A 22,445-nucleotide genomic window follows, 5' to 3' on the forward strand; every position below is an offset into this window, starting at 1 on the left:
CTAGAGACCTGGGCGGAGGAAAACAGCCTACAGATAAATGAAGAAAAGACAGTACAAATGACCTTCAGAAAAGGTGGGAAATCAACGCCCAAAGACAACATAACATTACACCAAAAGCCGTTACAAAAGGTAACAAATTACAAATATTTGGGAATAACACTACAGACAACGACGGCGTCCTTTGGTATACATATTCAAGAAAGAACGGCAGCAGCAATCAGAGCCTCATACAGCATCCAAAACATTTCAAACCTATCAATCAGCACGGCGATGAGACTTTTCAAGACGACAGTAGCGCCAGTGATAACATATGGAATTGAGATCGTGTGGGAAAAGCTGAAGATCGGAGATCTGATGAGAATATAAAGAATAAAAGCAATGTTCATGAAGAGGATTACCCGAGTCGGAAAGACAGCGCCATCCCGGATGGTATACGAAATGATGCGGGAGACGTATTTCATAGAAGACATACGATCACAATTCTACCTACAATCAACGGAAGCAAGCAGGGCACTAGTAAACATCAGGGAAAGAAAGAAAAGTGAAATCGACCTCGACTTCTACGCCTCACCAGCGATGACGGACGATAGATGGACTAGAGAGTGCAACACACAACGCCACGTGATAACACGACTCTCCATACATGGGTTTCACCACAAGATATGAGTAAACCAGAAGTTCCATGAACCAGACGAAGATTGTAAGTGCATTTTGTGTGGACAGAAGTGTCGTAGATATTACATCATAACATGCACGAAAAGAACCAGGACAATTACAGACTATAGCAAAGACTGAAATGTGAAATTTATTTAATGCTCAAACTTGAGTGTACATTTCTCTATTAATTAATTAATTATTATTTTGTAAGGTGTATGTCAAATTATTTCAAATATTGAAATAAAAATTAATGAAAAAATAAAATGTAGAAAGTAATAGGGTATCATGTTTAGTCTCACTTATTGACAAGAGCCACTTAATGTCTATGCAAAATGAACCACTTTTCCCTTTGACAAAATCAAATGATGATAAATATGTCTCTCGGTCATGTTTATCCATCAACGGCTGCTAATTTCAAATGGCAACCAGCCGTAAGACAAAGCCTGCACGGTTGCTAGGTAACATTATCTGACCATCCATCCATGCCTAACATCACTGCCTGCACCGCTGCTACGGTTACACTTCCATCACACATTTTGTCTCGTCACATTGATAGAACTAGAAAGATAGGTAAATGAAAATCACTTTGACATTGACCTAAAAACAGTTCAAATGACATGCAGGAAAGGAGAAAAATCTACTATTAAAGACACCCTCACGTTGTACAACGAACCAATAATCGTAGTGAACTAATTAAATTATTTGGATATAACCCTTCAGACGTAAACAAGATCATTCAGCTATCCTATATGCAAGAGAGGTCAGCGAAATCCATCAGAGCCATCTATAAGATCAAAAGTCTAACAGACCTATCTCTCACTACAGCTTTAACACTATTCCCTACGTCCATTTCACAAAATGTGACATATGGCATAGAAATAAAATGGGATCATCTCACAATCAATGATCTCGAAAGAATAGAGAGGGTCAAGTCGCGTTTCTCGAAATGTGCCCTAAGAGTTGGAGAAATGACTCCTACAAGATTAGTTTACGAGCTAGCAAAAGAATCCTTCTACAAAGAGTACCTTGCGATGAAACTTCCATTGGCAGCTACAGGACCATCTACACACCTACTAGAGTCTAGACATGCAAGGATAAGAGAGATCGATCAAGACTTTTAAATTACTGACACCATGATGGACAAAACGTGGACCATCGAGAATCAAGATCAAAGGCATATAACAACGAGACTTGCCATTCATGGTTTCCACCATAAGATATGTTCAATCATAACATTCAACAGCCCGAGTGACAGATGTGTTGTGTACTATGTTATCAAAGGTATACCATATAACATCTAATTACGGGCCACAAAAGAACAAAATCTTTTAGTGAATATAGTAAAAATTAATGCGCATTCGGCCGATCGTTTCTCCTTTGTGTTTCAATAAAGGTTGTTTATTATTATTATTAGTACTATTATAATAATAATAATAATAATAATAATAATGATTATTATTATTATTATTAAATTTTTTTTGGATGACCCCAGTCATATACACATTTATGTCAAAACACAAAATGAAGTACGCTAATATACTTTTCTTTGCAAACTGTGGTATCATTCCAGCCCCGTGCGAAAAAGTTAATAATTTCCTTAAAATTGGCATTCTGTGAAGTAACTAGAATTGTATATGCAATATTACTGATTACCTGTTGAAAAGTAAATGTAATTCATCCCAATTACTCTTTCCTACAGACTATAGGGATCACAGAATTATATGCCAGCTATACAAGAACCGGAGAGCACTCTCATGGGTAGGGATAAAAAAAGGAAATCCTAGCCATGGACCAGTAGGGTAATTAATGAAGAAGTACTGAAACGTCTGAATGAAAAGTGTAAGCTTGTAAAAATAATAGAAAGTATAAGGAATAGATTCATAGGTCACCTTTTAAAGACATTCAAACTGGTGCACCAATCTGATGGAGGGAAGGACTGAGGGCAAAAGGAGAGAAGGAAGGCCAAGGAAAAAATTGTGACGGACATCAAGAATGGACGACCGTACACAACTGTAAAGAAGTTAGCACTGGAGAGAATACCTCCGTCATGGGGATGACAACGATGCCCACCAAACATGTAAGGTTGAGGAGATAAAGAAGACTCTTTCCTTGTAGTTTTCACATCACCGAATATTATCCTATAAAATTCCCAATTAAATCAAACTTCAGTAATAATATTACCCTCTACAATTCCCTTTAAATAGAAAGAAAGAAAGAAAGAAAGAAAGAAAGAAAGCTTTTTTTTTTTTGCTAGGGGCTTTACGTCGCACTGACACAGATAGGTCTTATGGCGACGATGGGATAGGAAAGGTCTAGGAGTTGGAAGGAAGCGGCCGTGGCCTTAATTAAGGTACAGCCCCAGCATTTGCCTGGTGTGAAAATGGGAAACCACGGAAAAACATCTTCAGGGCTGCCGATAGTGGGATTCGAACCTACTATCTCCCGGATGCAAGCTCACAGCCGCGCGCCTCTACGCGCACGGCCAACTCGCCCGGTAAAAGAAAGAAAGAAAGGTGGAAATAGTGCAAATGATCATAATTATGATCATTACAATAATAATGGCCTCCGGAGAGGCCTGGTGCAGGTCTTTTTCCAGTAGACGGCCTATTAGGCGACCTGCATATCTATGAAAATGAGGGTCCTACCTAGGATGATTTTTAATGTTGAATACGCCACATATACCCAGCCCCCTAGCCATTGGAATTAACCAACTAAGGTTATAATCCCCGACCCGGCCGGGAATCGAACCCGGGACCCTCTAAACCGAAGGCCAGTACGGAGTCGGACATGATAATTATGAAGTGTATGCATAAGTCTTTTCCGCTTTCACTAAGAAATGGTGCCAACGAACAGTAGGCAGCATATGAACTTGTCACACACGTCAGTTTGTTCGTCTGACATTAACTCGCCAACAAACAGAAGCTGAGTCCCAAACACTAGCATCTGTCTTGTATCATTCAGTGTGCCTGAAAAAGAACATTTGCGGCACGCATTGCTTTTCTTATTTAATGAAAACCTACAACCTGTTTGCCAGTCATTGACCGGGTCAGGGATGTAATGAATGAAACATATATAGGCTGCTATTACAATGGGGTCGCCACTCCCAAGGTGATTTATTAATGAGTGATGAAATGATAATGGAGAGTGTTGCTGGAATGAAAGACGACCGGGAAAACCGGAGTACCCGGAGAAAAACCTGTCCCGCCTCCCCTTTGTCCAGCACAAATCTCACATGGAGTGACTGGGATTTGAACCACGGTATCCAGCAGTGGAAAGGCATCGCTTGCCGATAGAAACATATGGTGAACACGCTCCATCGATTAGAACATGTCAGACAATTTAAACATCGTGATTTCAATGTGAAAGACAGTGCACGCTCTGGTGTATTATGAACTCTTGAAGCCCGGCGAAACTGTTAATGTACAACGCTATCGCCAACAAATAATTAATTCAAATCACGCATTGATCGAAAGACGACCGGAATGGGCCAGAATACATGGAAAAGTGATTTTGTTACATGACAACGCGGCGTCTCACACAGCAAAACCAGTGAAAGACACCTTGAAATCGCTTGGATGGGACATCTTTCGGCACCACCAATTCCCCCACCCCTGACTATCACCTCTTCACATCAATGGGGCACGCGCTCGCAGAGCAGCACTTCAGCAATTTCGAGGAAGTTGGAAAATGCCTCAACGAATGGTCTGCCGCAAAAGACAAGCAGTTTTTCTGGCATGGTATTCATAGCTCACCTGAAAGATAGGCGAAGTGTGTGGAAGCCGATGGCCAATACTTTGAATAAACAAAAACTGTATTTCCCTTGAAAATTACGTGTTTTATTTACGACAAAAACCGGCAAAAACTTATTTATACACCTGGTACAGTAGAACCTCATCAATCCGAACCCCATCAGCCCGGACTTCGCTTAATCCGGACAGCCGTTTAAGAATAATACACCGGGCGAGTTGGCCGTGCGCGTAGAGGCGCGCGGCTGTGAGCTTGCATCCGGGAGATAGTAGGTTCGAATCCCACTATCGGCAGCCCTGAAGATGGTTTTCCGTGGTTTCCCCATTTTCACACCAGGCAAATGCTGGGGCTGTACCTTAATTAAGGCCACGGCCGCTTCCTTCCAACTCCTAGGCCTTTCCTTTCCCATCGTCGCCATAAGACCTATCTGAGTCGGTGCGACGTAAAGCCCCTAGCAAAAAAAAAAAAGAATAATACATAAATGCAATTGCAGAAAGCTCTGAAACGGATGAATGTGGCCTGGATGACGCAGGTGATATTGTTAACCCTAAGCTGAAACTTGGTGAAATTAAAGACCATCCAGACATTGTCATTAAATACGTTGAAAATAACAACGATGAAAACATATCTGCATATTTGATGAATCTGCGTGAATTAATTATTAAAGAAATGAATGTCAAAGGAAGATAACAAAACATCATCAGTTCATTCAAACCAGTAAGCGTGTCAAGTGTGGTCAACGAAGTTTTGCCTTGATTGCCATGTTCTGATTCTGTACTGCACTAATTATTCTGTACTTTTAAGGGCCAAAAATTCATTGCGTTATATTTTTTATACTGAATAACCATTTTATTTCTTAATTTAAAATACTGTACTGTACACGTTCTTTTTACTGTACAGAGTATTTAAATGCACTGAAGGGCCGAACGTCACGGGAAGGGGTGTCCATTTGAAAATGTGCCGTGTACGACCATGAGCGTTGCTGCTAGCTGCGGTGTAGCTAAGCAGTCTGTCAATGTCGTGAAGATGGCAACAGGTCGCGAGTCGTAACATTGTGTGGATTACACGCAAATTCGGGTTTCCGAGGTCACCAGTGTCGAGAGTGGAAACCTTCAATAAATATCGCAGAAAGAATGTTAACACCCGCGTAAACCACCGCACGGGAAGACCACAGGTGTTTAGTGAACTGGCATCACGTAGCCTCCGCAGAACCATACTGGGTGTTCGACGGGCTACTGTGAGTCAGATCACCGCCCAGTTGAATGCTGGTAGTCGGAAACCCATTTCTACCAGGACTACAAGGAGGCAACTGCACCGCATACACTTCACCAGCCTACGACCGACTTGTATACATTTGTTGCCACCTCGACACAGAGCTCAATGACGTGCATGGGCGCGCGATCATCGTCAATGGACCATGTAACAGTGGTGGCGTGTGGTATGGTCCGATGAATCCCAGTTCCAGTTGTATCGAGCTGATGGGTGCGTGAGAGTGTGGCGTATGCCCTATGAAGTTATGGATCCTGCGTGTCAACAAGGTTGTGTCCAGGCGCGAAGTGGCTCAGTTCTGGTCTACGCGGCATTCTCATGGTCACAATTAGGCTCCATTGTCCGGCTGCAGGAAGCCCTGACAGGTGCACGTTATGTGTACATTCATTTAGACCATCTGCATCCGTTTCTGTCCCTAGAGTACCCTGATGGAGATGCCATGTTTCAACAGGACAATGCGCCACGTCACCGCTCTGTGGTGGCACCCAGGTGGTTGGAGGAGGACACCAGTGAACTTACAACCTTGGATTCGCCCTACATGTTCCCCGACCTTAATCCAATCGAGCATTTATGGGATGCTGTCTATGCTGGGATACGCTCCATGAAGCCCGCACCAATTACACACGACCAATTGTGGGTAGCAGTGTAAGATGCGTGGGTCAAGATCCCTCCAGAACGATTCCAGCACCTGATAGAGTCGATACCTCGCCATATTGCTGCCGTTTTGAGGGCTCGGGGAGGAACAACTCGTTATTAACATCACCATTCAGTGTCTTCCCGTGCCTTTGGCCACTCAGTGTATGTACCTTGACTCCTTTCATAAGTTATGTTGTTTAATCCGGACTTTCATTAATTCGGACAACCTAAAACCTTAGCTAATCCGAATTAATGAGGATCTACTGCACTTGATAAATACTTTATGTTCGCGACCGCATTGTACTCGAAATACACATTTAACATATAACAGGGAAAAATATAAAAATTGAGCGAGTTAGCCGTGCGGTTAAGGACGTAGAGCTGTGAGCTTCAATTCTGGACATGGTGGGTTCGAATTCCACCGTCGGCAGCCCCGAACATGGTTTCCCGTGATTTCTTATTTTCATACTAGGCAAACGCTGGTGCTCCACCTTAATTGAAGCCACGGCCGATTCCTTCCTATTCCCAACACTTTACCACCATTTCATCGCTAAAACGTGCTTTGAATAAGTGCGACATTAAACATCTATTAAAAAAAGGAAAAAGGAAAAAAAAAGAAATATGAAATATGAAATGTTATTAATAACCCTTATATACAGTGTGATATATATAAAACTCAAGCTTTTCTGTCGATTGTCATTTGAACATCGATGCATCACGATGTTTAATATTCCTTTCAAGTTGTATTGTGAGACGGTAGCATTTTCAGAACTTGCACAGGCTTGTTCGTTGCTGAACATCATTATAATCTTAATACCGAGCGAGTTGGCTTGTGGTTAGCGTTGCGTGGATCTGTGAGCTTGCATTAGGGAGATGGTGGGTTCAAATCCCGCCATCGACAGTCCTAAAAGTGGTTATATGTGGTGTCCCATTTTCATACCAGGATGTACCTTCATTAAGGTCACGGTCGCTTCCATATCAATTCCAACTCTTTTTCCTTCCTTGTGTAGCCAGAAACCTTCGATGTGTTCGTGCGATGTTAATCCTCTCGCAAAGTAATCTCTGTAATTGATGATATTGTACACACTACAGAGAAGGTGAAGAAATGCTGCTTAATATATTTAGTCATGGCCAACTAGAGTATGGTTCCAGTGTATGGGACCCTCACCAGGATTACCTGATTCAAGAATTGGAAAAAATCCAAAGAAAAGCAGCTCGATTTGTTCTGGGTGATTTCTGACAAAAGAGTAGCGTTACAAAAATGTTGCAAAGTTTGGGTTGGGAAGAATTCAGACAAAAAAGAAGAGCTGCTCGACTAAGTGGTATGTTCCGAGCTGTCAGCGGAGAGATGGCGTGGAATGACATTAGTAGACGAATAAGTTTGAGTGGCGTTTATAAAAGTAGGAAAGATCACAATATGAAGATAAAGTTGGAATTCAAGAGGACAAACTGGGGCAAATATTCATTTATATGAAGGGGAGTTAGGGATTGGAATAACTTACCAAGGGAGACGTTCAATAAATTTCCAATTTCTTTGAAATCATTTAGGAAAAGGCTCGGAAAACAACAGATAGGGAATCTGCCACCTGGGCGACTGCCCTAAATGCAGATCAGTATTGATTGATTGATTGATTGATTGATTGATTGATTGATTGATTGATTGATTGATTGATTGATTGATTGATTGATTGATTGATTGATTGATTGATTGATTGATTGATTGATTGATTGATTGATTGATTGATTGATTGATTGATTGATTGATTGATTGATTGATTGATTGATTGATTGATTGATTGATTGATTGATTGATTGATTGAAGGGAAAATTCATACAGTAGTTCATGTACACGCACGTCCATACAGGAGCACAATATTAGTATTCGGACAAGCAGTGGTGCCGGAATTTTGCTCCACAAGAGTTCTTTTACGTGTCGACAAATTTGCCGACACGAGTTTGGCGTATTTGAGAAACTTCAGATATAGAATCGAACTGAAACAGGTTCAACTTTTCCAGTTTGGACCGAGTAGGCCAGCGCTCTACCGTCTGAGCTATCCAGCCCGGCACAAACATTTTTAATCATACCGCTAATATCGACGAAACTTGGAAATTTTATCGCAAATGATCATTCTTCATTTATTTATTTCTTTCTAGATCCGTTTACCCACCACGGATGGTTCTTTTCTCGGAATCGGTAACGGATCCAACCTCTACCGCCTCAAGGGCAGCGTCCTGGAGCGTGGAAATCTGGAACGGGAGTACAACTGGGAAAGAGGACCAGTGCCTCTCCCGGGCGGCGTCACCTGCTAGACTGAACAGGTGCCTTGTGGGGGGATGGGAAGATCGGATGGATAGACAAGGAAGAGAGAAGGAAGCTGCCGTGGCCTTAAGTTAGTTACCATCCCGGCATTTGCCTGGAGGAGAGAAGTGGGAAACCACGCGAAAATACTTCGAGGATTTCTGAAGCCGGAATCGAACCTCCCTCTACTCAGTTGACCTCCCGAGGCTGAGTGCACTCCATTCCAACCCTCGTACCACTTTTCAAATTTCGTAACCGGGCGAGTTGGCCGTGTGCGTAGAGGCGCGCGGCTGTGAGCTTGCATCCGGGAGACAGTAGGTTCGAATCCCACTATCGGCAGCCCTGAAAATGGTTTTCCGTGGTTTCCCATTTTCACACCAGGCAAATGCTGGGGCTGTACCTTAATTAAGGCCACGGCCGCTTCCTTCCAATCCTAGGCCTTTCCTATCCCATCGTCGCCATAATACCTATCTGTGTCGGCGCGACTTAAAGCCCCTAGCAAAAAAAAAAAAAAAAAAAGCAAATTTCGTAACAGGGCCGGGAAACGAACCCAGGCCTCCGGGGGTGGCAATTAATCACACCAAACACTACACCACAGAGGTGGACATCGCAAATATAGTCTTCTTACACACTCTGTTTATGCATGTTAAATGTACCCATAACAATTTACTGATAAAGAATATATCATGCTGTTGTAGCTAAATGCAATTAATGCACATGGTCACTTCTTAATTTTGAACACACACAACTTGCATGTCCAAAAATAAACGTAAAGAGCAAGTTACGGGATATTTGTTTTTCCTAGGAACGCAACTTACGCTCTCCAGAAAGTACAGACTGAGAGAATGAGTATAAATCGATTTTGTATTATTAAACTGAAATATTGTACGAACTTGATAAGTGCTTTCTAAATATTTCTGTCATAGTCTTAAAGCCTCCTCTACGAACCATGTGACCTTGCCGCGGTGGGGAGGCTTGCGTGTCCCAATGATGCAGATAGCCGAGCCGCAGGTGCAACCATATCGGATGGGTATCTGTTGAGAGACCAGACTAACGAATGGTTCAACGAAAGGGGGGTAGCAGCCTTTCGGTAGTTACAAGGGCGGCAGTCTAGATGATTGACTGATACGGCCTTGTAATAATACTCAACATGGCTTAGCTGTGTTGATACTGCTACACGGCTGAAAGCAACGGGAAACTACAGCCGTAACCACATCCCGAGGACATGCAGCTCTCTCTGTATGAATGATGTACTGATGATGGCTTCCTCCCGGGTAAAATATTCCGGAGGTAAACTAGTCCCCCATTCGGATCTCCGGGTGGGGACTACACGAGAGGGGGCGATTATCAGGAAGATGGATACTGACATTCTGCGAGTCGGAGCGTGGAATGTTAGAAGTTTGAATCGTTGTGGTAGGTTAGAGAATCTGAAAAGGGAGATGGATAGGCTAAAGTTAGATGTAGTTGGTATAAGTGAAGTACGTTGGCAGGAAGAACAGGATTTTTGGTCAGGCGACTACCGAATTATCAACACGAAATCAAACAGGGGTAATGCAGGAGTTGGTTTAATAATGAATAAGAAAATAGGGCAGCGGATAAGCTACTACGACCAGCATAGTGAAAGAATTATTGTCGCCAAGATAGACACCAAACCAATGCCCACCACAATAGTGCAGGTCTATATGCCTACTAGTTCAGCGGATGATGAAGAAATTGAAAGAATATATGAGGAGATAGAAGATTTAATACAATATGTCAAAGGTGACGAGAATCTAATTGTGATGGGAGACTGGAACGCAGTGGTAGGCCAAGGAAGAGAAGGTAGCACAGTAGGAGAATTTGGATTGGGACAAAGGAACGAAAGAGGAAGTCGGCTGGTTGAATTCTGCACTGACCATAATTTAGTCCTCGCCAATACTTGGTTCAAACACCACAAACGACGGCTGTATACGTGGACGAGACCTGGAGACACTGGAAGGTATCAAATAGACTTCATTATGATTAGGCAGAGATTCAGAAACCAGGTGTTGGATTGCAAAACTTTCCCAGGAGCAGACGTGGACTCTGACCACAACTTGTTGGTCATGAAATGCCATCTGAAGTTGAAGAAATTGAAGAAAGGAAAGAATGCAAAAAGATGGGATCTAGACAAGTTGAAAGAAAAGAGTGTGATGGATTGTTTCAAGGAACATGTTGCACAAGGACTAAATGAAAAGGCCGAAGGAAACACAGTAGAGGAAGAGTGGAGAGTCATGAAAAATGAAGTCAGTAGGGCTGCTGAAGAAATGTTAGGAAGGAAGGAAAGATCAACTAAGAATCAGTGGATAACTCAGAAGATACTAGACCTGATTGATGAACGACGAAAATACAAGAATGCTAGAAATGAAGAGGGCAGAAAAGAATACAGGCGATTAAAGAATGAAGTGGATAGAAAGTGCAAGGTAGCTAAGGAAGAATGGCTGAAGGAGAAGTGCAAGGATGTCGAAGGCTGTATGGTCCTGGGAAAGGTAGATGCTGCATACAGGAAAATCAAGGAAACCTTTGGAGAAAGGAAATCTAGGTGCTTGAATATTAAGAGCTCAGATGGAAAGCCACTTCTAGGGAAAGAAGACAAAGCAGAAAGATGGCAGGAGCATATCCAACAGTTGTATCAAGGTAACGATGTAGATAATTTCGTTCTGGAACATGAAGGGGCTGTTGATGCTGATGAAATGGGAGACCCAATTTTGAGGTCAGAGTTTGACAGAGCTGTGAGTGACCTAAATAGGAACAAGACACCTGGAATTGATGATATTCCCTCTGAATTACTGACTGCCTTAGGAGAAACCAGCATGGTAAGGTTATTTCATTTAGTGTGCAAGATGTATGAGACAGGAGAAGTCCCATCCGATTTTCGGCAGAATGTTGTTATACCTATTCCCAAGAAAGCCGGTGCTGACAGGTGTGAAAACTACCGCACTATTAGTTTAGTATCTCATGCCTGCAAAATTTTAACACGTATTATTTACAGAAGAATGGAAATACAAGTTGAAGCTGAGTTGGGGGAAGATCAATTTGGCTTCAGAAGAAATGTAGGAATACGTGAAGCAATCCTGACTTTACGTCTGATCTTAGAGGATCGAATCAAGAAGGACAAGCCCACGTACATGGCATTCGTAGATCTAGAAAAGGCATTCGATAATGTTGATTGGACCAGGCTATTTATGATTCTGAAGATGATAGGGATCAGATACCGAGAACGAAGAATTATCTACAACCTGTATAAAAATCAGTCTGCAGTGATAAGAATCGAGGACTTTGAAAAAGAAGCAGCAATCCAGAAAGGAGTGAGGCAAGGCTGCAGCTTGTCCCCTCTCCTTTTCAATGTTTACATAGAACAGGCAGTAAAGGAAATCAAAGAGAAATTTGGAAAGGGAATCACAGTCCAAGGAGAGAAAATCAAAACCTTGAGATTTGCGGATGATATTGTTATTTTATCTGAGACTGCAGAAGATCTCGAGAAGTTGCTGAATGGTATGGATGAAGTCTTAGGTAAGGAGTACAAGATGAAAATAAATAAGTCCAAAACAAAAGTAATGGAGTGCAGTCGAACGAAGGCAGGTGATGTAGGAAATATTAGATTAGGAAACGAAGTCTTAAAGGAAGTAGATGAATATTGTTACTTGGGTAGTAAAATAACCAACGATGGCAGAAGTAAGGAGGACATAAAATGCAGACTAGCACAAGCAAGGAAGAGCTTTCTTAAGAAAAGAAATTTGCTCACTTCAAACATTGATATCGGAATTAGAAAGATGTTTTTGAAGACTTTTGTGTGGAGCGTGGCATTGTATGGAAGTGAAACATGGACGATAACTAGCTCAGAAAGAAAGAGAATAGAAGCTTTTGAAATGTGGTGCTACAGAAGAATGCTGAAGGTGAGATGGATAGATCGAATCACGAATGAAGAGATACTGAATCGAATTGGTGAGAGGAGATCGATTTGGCTAAATTTGACGAGAAGAAGAGATAGAATGATAGGACACATCTTAAGACACCCAGGACTTGTTCAGTTGGTTTTTGAAGGAAGTGTAGGTGGCAAGAACGGTAGGGGTAGACCAAGGTATGAATATGAAAAACAGATTAGAGCAGATGTAGGATGCAATAGTTACGTAGAAATGAAAAGGTTAGCACAGGATAGGGTGGCATGGAGAGCTGCATCAAACCAGTCTATGGACTGATGACTCAAACAACAGTCTTAAAGAATGCTGATTCTTGTAGGGAATGGCACTTTAGTTCTGAGAGCTGTCTCAAAACATTTGTTCATTGTTGCTCATACCTGAAACAAAAAATTATATGATTAAAATCAGTCCGCCTCGGTGGTGTGATGGTTAGTGTGATTAGCTGTCACCCTCTGAGGCCTGGGTTCGATTCCCGGCTCTGCCACTAAATTTTAAATGTGGTACGAGGGCTGGAATGGGGTCCACTCAGCCTGGGAAGGTCAACTGAGTAAAGGGGGGTTCGATTCCCACCCCAGCCGTTCTCGAAGTGGTTCTCCGTGGTTTCTCACTTGTCTTCCAGGCAATTGCCGGGATGGTACCTAAGTTAAGGCCACGAACGCTTCCTTCCCCTTTCCTTGTCTGTTTCTACCGATATTCCCATCCCCCCTCGCACAAGGTCCCTGTTCAGCATAGCAGGTGAGGAGGCCTCCTGGACGAGGTAGTGGTCCCCCTCCCCAGTTTCATCCCCATCATCCAAAGTCTCGCACTTCAGGACACTGCCCTTGGTGTGGTAGAGGTGGTATCTCTCGCTTAATCCAAGGGGAAAAGCAACCCTGGAGGGCAAACGGATTAATAAATAAAGAAAGAAAGAAAGAGAGAATGATTAAGATCAGTATCATTGTACTCGTCATGTCGACAAACTTTCGAATTAGTCATTCCGATTCGGTGTAGCATCCGTGACCAAGCCTCATCCTGATAATAATATTATTATAATTATAGTTTAATGTCTCTTTGCGATTTTGTACTTCCAGAACGAGGGCTTTTGTTGGTTAATAGTGTTGCGTAATAGGCTCCTCTTTGATGGCTAATTCTTGTCCATTCCTCTTTCCTCTGGGCATACACTCTTATTTTAGCAAGCGGGATTAAGTCTGTATGGAACCTGTATCCCTACTAATACTTTCCTTTGCACATTCATCCACAACTTCATTTTGCCTAATACCGATGAGTCCCTTTATCCACAGAAGGTATGTTTGAGTGCTGGATGTTTTGGCTTGATGGATCTCTTGGAGTCGGTCATAAATGTAAGAGTGAGAGGTATTGTTAACGGATTGGATGTTACAGTTTTTCAAAGACACTTCTCGCTTCGGCGAGTATGTTTTGAAAGCGATGAGGTAGAACACATGTTTAAAATTGTTGGAGTGGCCGGGAATCGAACAATGGATCCCCATGTACGCCAACCCCTCACCAAGAGGTTAACAATCAATCAGTAGGCTAGGGTGTTAATACACTGCAGCACTCAAATGTACAGAACTTGCGTATATCATAATCCAATAAGACAACAATACATTTATAAAACTAGCAACTCTCTTCAATGTAAGCCGAGCCGAGTGGCTCAGACGGTTGAGGCGCTGGCCTTCTGACCCCAACTTGGCAGGTTCGATCCTGGCTCAGTCTGGTGGTATTTGAAGGTGCACAAATATAATCAGATCAGCCTCTTGTCGATTGGTTTACTGCCACGTAAAAAAAACTCCTGCGAGACTAAATTCCCGCTCCTCAGCGTCTCCATAAACCACAAAAGTAGTTACTTGGACGTAAATCAAATAACCCTCGTCTTCTTCTTCTTCTTCTTCTTCTCCTTTCCGATGAGACCTGCCAATTTTAATTCAGTTCTTCATATATTGTTGTTTTTCTTCTCTTTCTTCCAATATTCTTTCATCCTTTCACTATGCTGTTTCTTTCTGTCCTCGGACCACTTTGCACAAGCTTTCTTGTTCAGTCTTCCTTGGAATCCTTCTATACTTACTACCCTCTGTATAAAATCTCTCTGTCCATAGTTTCATCTTCTCTTATATTATTTCTCTAACCTTTCTATCACATTATTTTTATGATTATTATTCAATTTAAAGTACCTATGGGGTAATTATTAGGATTGTAGTGGAATCTTATGTTGGTTGAATTGTATTGGTTTACGACAAAGAAAAGTTTCTTGTATTTGTAGACGATCAACACACCAGGTGTATGCATGTTTTTCCCGGTTTTTCTGGGAAAGGGGAATTCAGCTTTTGCTTATTCAAAATATTGGTCGTCGCCTTCTACACACTTCACACTTCGTCCATCTTTCAGGTGTTATGAACGCCATGCCAGAAAACTGCTTGCCTTTTGCGGCGAACCATTCATCGAGCCATTTTCCAACTTCCTCGAAATTTCTGCGAGCGCGTGCCACATTGATGCGAAGAGGTGATTGTCAGACGGCGCCAGGTCGGGGTATTACGGCGGGTGCCGAAGAATGTCCCATCCAAGCTGTTTCAAGGTGTCTCTCACTGGTTTTGCTGTGTGAGACGGCACATTGTCGTGTAACAAAATCACATTGTCGTAACTTCTGGCCCATTCCAGTCGTCTTTCGATCAATGCGTGATTTAAATTAATCATTTGTCGGTGATAGCGTTGTGCACTAACGGTTTCGCCGGGCTTCAAGAGTTCATAATACACAATACCGCTCTGGTCCCACCAGACACAAATCACCACGTTTAAATTGTCGAAACCATGTTCACATGTTCTAATCAATGGAGCATTTACACCATACGTCTCTGCCAGCAAACTATGACTTTCCACAGCATTTTCGTTTTGATTAAATAAGAAAAGCAATGCGTGCCCCGAATGTTCTTTTTCAAGCACAAATTTCGACATGATCACTGAACGAAACAACACAGACGCTGATGTTTAGTGGACTCAACTTTTGTGTGTTTGTGGTTTAATGTCCAACGAACAAATTGACGTATATGTCAAATTCATACGCTGCGTATTGTTCGCTGGTACCATGTCTTAGTGAAACCGGAAAAAGATTTATGCAAACACCTGCTACATAGCGTCTGGAAAAATCGCTATGCGATAATGATGTGGCAGAAATACTGACCCGCAGCACATACATCATCAAGAGTGAGAATTATTTTGTTTATACTTGCAAAGTCTTCTTCTTCTACCGCGTTTCACACATATGTGTAGTACATGTGGATTTGGCCCTGTTTTACGGCAGAATGCCCTTTCTGCCGCAAACCATATGTGGAAAGATGTAATCACTACTGAGTGTTTATGTTGTGGTTGGTAGTGTAGTGCGTTATCTATGAAGAGTAAAGTGTTGGGACAAACACAACTACCCAGTCCCCGAGCCTGAAGAATTAATCAGATGAGATTAAAATCCCCGAACCGACAGGGAATCTAACCTCTGAACCGATGGCCTCAACGCTGATCTTTCATTCGGACTGTTCATACTCGCACCTTAAATGACAGGATCCCAACGGCCAAAATTCTAAGCTGAAATATTTCACGTAGCGGATTTGCAGGCGCAATGAAGATATATAAGGGGCGATCAAAAAGTTTCCGTTCGACGGCTGTACAGTCCTGAATCTGGATGCCAATCAGCCAAAATCGCCATGAGCAGTGAGGCACCAGGTATAAGGTCGCCGTGTGGTAAAACACCATACCCTACTGCGTGAAGAAGTCCGTTACCGCCTGCTGCACATTCTAGTCCGACAGGAAGCGTCGACCCTTCAAAGCGTTTTCGAGCGCATATGGTTATGCGCCGTATTCACAGCCCACTTGTTGTTGTCCGTAATGGATGAGACTGGCTTCCCAGATCTATTGGCGTCTTGTGTCGAAACGCGACCCGTACGGATCTTGGTGCACCATTCCACAACGGTGGTTTTCGACATACATACTGCCCCATACATAGTCTTCATTCTCCGATGAATATCCACCGGTGTATATCCTTCGGCAGCTAAGAACTAAATAACAGCACGTTGGTCCTGTTTGGACGCATTTCGCCATTGTTCACATGGCCATATTTAGCGCATGCACCTCGGCACGACACGACCGTCATACTAATCCCTTTGCCTACATGTCCGTGCTTGTATACCCGCATCGGAGTCGCGCTGCGTTGCATGTCCGCTACACCAACGCCCTCAAACGGAAGCTTTTTGATCACGCCATATACTTATTCATCTCAGCCTTCCTCGCAATTTACTGGGACCGGCACTTATGTACATTTATCCCAGTTTTATGGCCGGATACACTTCCTGACGCCACGTGTGTCTGGAGAAGAAAAAATCTGGACCGAGGATCGACGTGGATTCGAACATCATCCTTCCGGATGCGAAGTCAGCCGCTAAGCCACTGAGATACTCGCCTCCAAATGCCATCCCCCACCCATTTTTCTAATAAACATGCAGGATATTTACCTTAAATCCTTTCAAAGGAATTCTACAGCTGAGATCTCGCTCGTCATCCAGGGCGTACAGGTACGCGAAGAGGCCGGACATTGCTCCCGCAGACTTCGTTCTCAAGGGGTATGTGTCATCCAAGTCTTCTTCCGTAGTGAAACCCTTCTCAAAACTCCAGTTCTTGGACCACCGGGTGGCGTTCGTTATTTTCTTCCTCAGCCTACAACAGAAAAAACACTGTACCTGGCCTGTGCAGGGCTCTCCTAGAGTGGCCAGATTTCCAAAATAAAGCAACACGGCAATAATGAAAGCTGATATGAGTCGGAATATCAGGCAAACATCCGTTATGAATTAATACTATGCATGTATACAGGGTTATTCAGCTAAGTTGTCACCTAAAATCTCTTCTGATCCGTTTAAAGGTTAGACATTCTGTTTTAAAATTGTTTAATTGTTCAGTATCAAGGGGCTCATAAAAAACTCTCCAATTCATCTCCATCATGTAAATAATTACCGAGAAACCATAGCTACTTCTTTTAATAGGACTATACATATTTCATTCAATAGAACAGGGCCTCTCAGAGGTCCAAAATCTCACGCGTGCAAAACAAGGCGCAGAGATTCGGTCCTACTCGACTCGGTTCGGACTAGCGTTTGGCCTCGGGGCGATTCGGCTAAGCTCGGTTCCACTCGGCTCGGATGTTGGAGCGCTGAAGAGCGGGTGAGGAAGGCGGATAGAGGCGGAGCGACAGAGCTATTGCTCAACATCGAGGAGTGGGGGATCTGCTCTCTGGTCAAACTAGATAAGTCGTCTTATGTACCTTGCGCCACACAGTGCACCGGTGTATGCACCTTGCGAGGCTTTGCAATAGAACAACTAAGAATCGAGCGACAAGTTCAGTGGTGCGCTTATTTTTCACATCCAACGAGTACTTTAGGAGATATTAACGGGTTTCACATGTGTAGGTATTAGACAGAAAGTGATGGTACGTTGGGAAACATTTGCCCTAATTTGGGACATACTTCTGTAACACCCCACACTATTTTGACACGGTAGAATATATCGAAATAAAAAGTATACCTGGCGTGACTCCGGATTTCAAATTGTATTCTTACCAAATTTCAGTTCAGGTCCTCCAACATTTTTGTGCCTATCCAGAACAAACAAACAAACGAACGAACAAACACGCAGACAGACGCCATCTTATTTATATTAATGGTGTAAGTTAAAACAACTCGGAAATATTAACCGTTACCTGCTTCAAACTGTCGTTAGTTCCAACTACTCCGATCATTTCATTTGGTAACAAGGATATTGGTGAATCGCACTTTCAGATAATCGTCTTAATATTTTTCACTTTGGTTTTTATTTTACACTTAACATTACTGAGGAAGGTGATCATACATGAGTTCAATAGGCATTTTGCCGATACAATCCAGGAGAATAGGGATCATGGGATCGTCTTTTACTCTTGTCAATCCGCCACTTATCCGCGATTACGACGGTACATGTATCACTACGAAGGGTCAGATACTCTCACTCAGTACATATAACAATCCACCTGCATTGTATCCTTTTCACTGATCGACAGAGAACTTCAGGCCTTGTTCACTGTACTAAGAAAACTCTTCACAGATGGGTGGTCGCCTAAATGCTGCTAAATCGAAAGATCTGCACCAAGTAGTTGAGACCATAGATCATTATTACTTATTAGCTATGCGCAAGTAAGTAGAGCTTTACAACTTATCTAATAAGATGTGTCTTCTTCTATTCCCAATATCCCTTCATTCAGCGGCTTTCTGCGTTCTTCTGGACATCCTGAACATTTTTTCTTTTAGGTTTCGGTGCCAATTAATATTTGCTTACTAAGCTTCTAAAATTTGTTCTATCTTGAATGGTTCCCTCGGCAATATAAATTTTTTCTAGATCGTTTATTTCCACTAACCAACTGTTGCAATATTTTACGGATAGTGCTAGATTTAGCAATGTCTTTGGCAGTCTGTTGTTATCTATTATTTTTTGGTGCAGTAGAATTCACATCGCGTTTTTATAATCAACTAGAAGACCCGAGCTGCTCCGCAACATTCGTTATGAATAGGTGAAATAACATGTCTTGATATGAAATTGCCCCATGGGTCACCCGGATACTTTCTTCCGTGTTTACTTTTAGAGTTTATATTACCTGTTAATTTTGTAGCCTCCGTGGCTCAGACGGCAGTGCGTTGACCTCGCACCACTCGGTTTCGTTATTCAAATCCTGGTCACTCCATGTAAGACTTGTGCTGGACAAAGTGGAGGCTGGACAGGTTTTTCTCCGGGCACTCCGGTTTTCCCTGTCATCTTTCATTCCAGCAACACTCTCCAATATCATTTCATTTCATCTACCATTCATTGATCACATTGATCATTGCCCCAGAGGAGTGCGACAGGCTTCGGCAGCCGGCACAATTCGTCTCCTCGCTGCAAGATGGGGTCTTCATTCATTCCCTGACCCGGTCACTGACTGGAAAACAGATTGTAAGTTTTCTTTTCATTACCTGTTAATTTTGTGTCAAATTATTTTTTTGGATTTCTTTCTTGCGTCGTCGATATATAATTTACGACCTATTTTGTTGTTTTTAGCGTGTGCGCCCTTTAGAATGCTTGTCGCGCATTATGGCCGGCAGTGGACCAGCAGGTGGCCTCAAAGTACTGGTGAACGCTTTGGCCAATCAGAATGCTACATTTCCTTTAATAATTTAAAAGTATGAGGCAAAAAATGCTTATTCTTTTAAAGGCACACTGCAAATCTACAGCTTTCGCCAGAAAGTTATACGATGTCAATCGGTTCAGCCGGTCTCTCAAACTCGCAGTAACAAATATCAGCCTAGTGTTTTAAATATCTAGATTCTGAGGCATGATAAATTCTCTGTGGTTTTTTTTTTTTTCATCCAAATTACATTTTCGGATTTTGGTCCCAGAAATTTTCTGAAAATATTCCTCTCTTGTTTTAAGATATTTCTTATTTGTGACCTGCCGCCAGATATCAGAGTTTCGGATGCATAACGTAGGCTGCTTCCGGTTTGATGACTGTGTTGGTGTGTCATAATTTTGCATTTTTTAATACATATTTTTCGTTGTATCTGTTTCAGGTGATTTTGTAAGCACTTTGCAGATTAGCAGTTCTTTCTTCTTTTACTTTCGGATTTATCGCAGCTGGTTGAATAATTTCATCTAGATATTTGAATTTATCCATTTGAAAGATTTTTTCCGAATTTGCGAATTAATGGTTGATTGTCGAATGTTGATTTAGTTCATTTCGCTCCTCTTCAAATGAAGTTTCGAGTCCGGTTTTTGCCACTATTTCATGATGCTTTTCTATGGACTGGATTACTTCTTGTCTTTTGCTGGAAAAGTTTGCTAGTTAATCTACTAAATCTTTACACTCAAAGTGAATCTTATTTTTAAGAATTCTGTCATATTTTCACTTTAATTTCTTTCTTCCATTCACGAATCATTAGTTACGAATTAATCACATAGTATTATTATTATTATTATTATTATTATTTATTGATTAATCCGTTTACACTACAGGGTTGGTTTCTCCCTCAGACTCAGCGAGGGATCCCAACTCTGCCGCCTCAAGGGTAGTGTCCTAAAGAGTGAGACTTTTGGGTCAGGGGATACAAATGTGAAGGAGGACCAATACCACGCTCAGGCGGCCTCACCTACTATGCTGAACAGGGGCCTTGGGGGGGGGATGTGAAGATTGGAAGGGATAGACAAGGAAGAGGGGACGAAGCGACCGTGGCTTTAAGTAAGGTACCATCCCGGCAGTTGCCTGGAGGACAGGAGAATTTGGAAACCACGGAAAACCACTTGGAGGGTGGTTGAGGGAAGAATCGAACCCCCCTCTACTCAGTTGATTTCCCGAAGCTGAGTGGACCCCGTTCCAGTCCTTGTGCCACTTTTCAAATTTCGTGGTAGAGCCGGGAAATGAACCCGGGTCTCCGGAGGTGGCCGCTAATCACACAAACAATTACACCACAGAGGGGGACATTTATTATTATTAATTTAATTATGATTGTTTAAAAATAAAAGGAGCTCACTCTGGTGTTTTGAAACAGTATCGACCAGTGACGTTCAATATCTAAACTCACCGAGAACTCAGGACAACCATGGGTACCGGTATGTCACCTATTTTCCAGTAAAAATTGGTTTGTAATTAATCGGCAGATCTATTTAAACGTACTAAGTGAAGTGTACTGTGTTCAATCATGAGACCCAGGTGGGATTTATTACGAATTTTACAAAAATAAAGTAGTTTTATGCTCGGACTCACAGTAAGCTATTTTTAAAATTTTCATTTATGTAATTAGCATCTTGCACTAAACTTACGCAGCCTCGGTGAATAGTTCTTCTACTGCTAAAGAGTTGAAGGTGTAGCACACGCCCTCATCAGCTACGATAGTCTTGAAGATATCTCTACAGCGGACTGTCTGCTTTCCTCTCCACCTGCATCCCTTTATTACCTCCGTTACGGGAGGAGTTATCTGCGCATAAACAGGAACAATAAATCAGAACCTCTCATTTAAATAATTATATTAATCAGGAAAGACAAATAACAAATAAGTAAAAAGTAAATAAGTATAGAATACCAATCAAGGTTCCCACGGCCAGTGCAGAGTTTCGCTCAGAGCGGCCATGTGGCCTGTTAGTTGGACTGGCAAGCCTTTCTAACACGCTGACGCAGCCGGGAAGGGAGTTTCGTATCTCCGACGGAGCAGAAAGAACCAGAAGTACGCCAGTTCGATTACTCGTAACAGCACGAAAGTGTGAACATTTTTTCATCCAGTTATATCTTTAATTCCAAAGCGATGACCTATACTTTTCGTGGGCTTAAAAGGTTCCCGAAAGTCCAAATTAATTTTTACCATCAAACCCTGAGAAAGTGTTGAGGGAAATGTTCGAGATATTAAGAAAGGTAAATGGAAGTCGAGAGAAATGAAAAGCGAAGTGCTGAGAGCATAACAGCACGAAAGTGTAAACATTTTATCATTCAGTTTTATCTCCAATTCCAAAGCGACGACCTATATTTTTCGTGGGTTTAAATATTTCCTGAAAGTCCAAATTAATTTTTAACGTCAAGAAAGTGTTGAGTGAAATTTTAGAAATATTAAGGAAGGTAAATGGACGTTGAGAGAAATGAAAGGCGAAGTGCACAGATGTATACAGATACAGTATTATGCATTACTGAGGCACTTTTAAGCTCCCTAGAAACTTAAAAACGTGGTACCAGAGAAGCTCATACATCCACGATCACAGGAAAAATCGAAAACTCCCCAAAAATCAACGAGCAGGCCGAGTTGGTGATGCTCAAATTTGGGGATCAGAAGCAAAACACCAGTGTCGAAACAGCCGTGTCGAAATTAAGGGATATGCAA

The 22,445-nt window shown here is 42.2% G+C and overlaps 1 protein-coding gene across 1 annotated transcript in view; it reads right to left on the bottom strand.

Annotated features, from left to right (window-relative positions):
• LOC136874582 (pickpocket protein 28) overlaps positions 1 to 22,445 on the bottom strand; it is an 82,955-nt gene that overhangs the window by 29,105 nt on the left and 31,405 nt on the right. Inside the window, exons 4-5 of the mRNA XM_068227862.1 lie at positions 21,400 to 21,554; positions 17,040 to 17,241 (exon numbers count right to left, since the gene is read on the bottom strand). Coding sequence (XP_068083963.1) covers positions 17,040 to 17,241; positions 21,400 to 21,554 — 357 coding nt within the window. The remainder of the gene's footprint in view (positions 1 to 17,039; positions 17,242 to 21,399; positions 21,555 to 22,445) is intronic.

Source organism: Anabrus simplex, chromosome 5 (genome assembly GCF_040414725.1).
Source record: "Anabrus simplex isolate iqAnaSimp1 chromosome 5, ASM4041472v1, whole genome shotgun sequence".
Classification (NCBI taxonomy): domain Eukaryota; kingdom Metazoa; phylum Arthropoda; class Insecta; order Orthoptera; family Tettigoniidae; genus Anabrus; species Anabrus simplex.